The sequence below is a fragment of the Sciurus vulgaris genome (genome assembly GCF_902686455.1).
Source record: "Sciurus vulgaris genome assembly, chromosome: 3".
In the NCBI taxonomy this organism is placed as follows: Eukaryota; Metazoa; Chordata; class Mammalia; order Rodentia; family Sciuridae; genus Sciurus; species Sciurus vulgaris.
The window spans coordinates 21,864,613-21,867,005 of NC_136463.1; the positions used below are offsets into that span (position 1 = coordinate 21,864,613).

At 48.5% G+C, this 2,393-nt stretch overlaps 1 protein-coding gene across 1 annotated transcript; it reads right to left on the minus strand.

The window, feature by feature from the left end:
• Positions 1–903: 903 nt before the first annotated feature.
• Positions 904–1,656, minus strand: LOC306657420 (uncharacterized protein; the record flags this gene model as incomplete). The annotated part of the gene is made up of 1 exon (XM_079133396.1): positions 904–1,656. One exon carries the CDS (start codon positions 1,654–1,656, stop codon positions 904–906), a length of 753 nt encoding a protein of 250 aa, XP_078989522.1.
• Positions 1,657–2,393: the final 737 nt, after the last annotated feature.

Genomic DNA, 2,393 nt, shown 5'->3' on the forward strand with positions numbered 1-2,393 from the left:
TATGGAAGGAACCCAGATACCCACTGAGTGATAATGGATCAAGAAAATGTGTCACAAACATACAATGGAATAATATTCAGATGTAAAAGAGAAGGAAACCCTCCCCCTTTTACTAATATGCATGAATCTTAGGCCACCTGCGTAAATGAGCTAGGCTAACAAGCCAAGTAAAGGACAAACACTACCTAATTCCACTTATATGAGGCGTGTAAAATAGGTCAACTCAGATAAAGAAAGCATAGAATGGTAGATTCTAGACATTGGAGGGAGGTGGAAGTAGGGAGTAGCAAATCATTGGATATGCCATTTCAATTGTGCAAGATGAATAACTACTGTACAGCTTTTGTACAGAGTGTGATATAACGGCAATGACTTTTGCACCCCAAAATCTACTCTGCACATGACTCTCATAACAGGTGTTCTTAGCACAGAAAAACAAGACAGACAATATGGAATGAATCGAAATCAGAATTTATTAGGAATTTAGGGAGGAGGGCTGTACCTAGGGAAAAAACTGAAGGTGATGGTGAAAGGAGAAAGCAGTACACAGGACTCCAGAGGACAACGCAAAAGTCATCATTGACTGTAAAGATGAAGGAACAATTGCATACACTTATTAAAATCTTCAGAGGAAGTGTCTTCCTATTCCTTAGAGAGGTCAAGATCTTGGCTTCAGAATTTCAGAAAAGACCACTCCTCCCCATTAAGGACATATGGAGCAGGCACAAAGCCTAAGGAAAAAGAGGACGAGAGCGGAGAGGTCTGCATTCCCTAAAGGTGAAGGGTGATGAACAATTTCTGGTGACAGCATGTTGGTTTTCAGTCAAGGTAGGAGGAGAATTGGTGCAGGTAAGGCAAGCAGGTTGAGAGGAATTTGTACAGACACTGATCTTTGGGAGTTGATCATGGGCAGCAAGGCTGGCAGCAGCTGCACACACAGCAGCAAGGCTGGCAGCGGGTCACACAGGTGTTTTTGGAGCAGATGGTCTTGGAGCAGGTGGTTTGAGAGCAAGAAGGAGGGCAGCAGGAGATGATGCAGCAACTGGGGCAGCAGCAAGGCTCACAGCAGCTGGGTTTGCAGCAGGGTGTGCTGCAGCAGCTGACCACACAGGCTGGTTTGCAGCAGGTGGTCTTGCAGCAGGTGGTTTCACAGCAAGTTGGGGGACAACATGGCTGGCAGCAGCTGGACCCACAGCTGGTCTTACCACAGCAGCTAGACCCACAGCAGCTGGGTGGACAGCAGGGTGTGCTGCAGCAGCTGACCGCACAGGCTGGTTTGCAGCAGGTGGTCTTGCAGCAGGTGGTTTCACAGCAAGGTGGAGAGCAGCAGGGAATGATGCAGCAACTGGGGCAGCAGCAAGGTTCACAGCAGCTGGGTGGACAGCAGGGTTTGCTGCAGCAGCTGACCACACAGGTTGGTTTGCAGCAGGTGGTCTTGCAACAGGTGGTTTCACAGCAAGCTGGGGGACAGCAAGGCTGGCAACAGCTGGACCCACAGCTGGTCTTACCACAGCAGCTGGACCCACAGCAGCTGGGTGGACAGCAGGGTTTGCTGTAGCAGCAGGTGACACAGGCTGGTTTGCAGCATGTGGTCTTGCAGCAGGTGGTTCTGCAGCAGGTAGGCTTGCAGCAAGAGGAGCAGCAGGAGGGGGCCATGGTGTCAGGTGTGGAGGGTGGAATCCTGTTCACAGGTGAGTTCACAATATGAGGGCTCCTTGCATTTGGGCTCTTTTATCCTTGGGGCCTCCACGCATGAACCAATCAGCAGCACTTCACCTTGTTGTTGTTTATGTTATTTTCTACATTCAGTTTTTGTTTGTTGAGGAAGAATATTTTTTATGCAAATGTGATGAGTATTGTGAATGAAGTGTTTAATCTGTTTCTTCCGAGCATGTAACTCGCAGGAACTGTTTCCAGATGAAAGGAAGACAGTCACCTCATTAGCATCCTTGGTGCTCTGAGCATCATGAGGGTCATGTGGTGGCTTCTGCAGCCCTGGGAAGGTCAGGGCAGTTGTTCCTCTGAAGTTTTTGTTCCTAATTCAGATTAGGAAGTGTCTGTGGGAGGAGCACGCTGCTGCTGTATTCACAGAGATGAAGAGTGCATGCGTTTACCCAGAGGATCCTGACTCAAGTCTGGTAGAGGCACCTGTCTGTGTACCAGCTCTTCCACCTGTGTGTCTCAAGTGTATCCAAGGCACATTGGAAGAGAATATTTGGCACATGGTCTTCCTTAGCAGAACAGAATGAGAAAGTGAGGGTGGAAGCAGAAGCAGTGCATGTGGATGAGCCAGGTATGGATGGATGTGTGGGTGACTATTAGTTTTGTTTTATCTAGTACTGAGGATCAGGACTTTCTACCATACAAGCCTTGGAGACCCAGGCAAGAGGAGC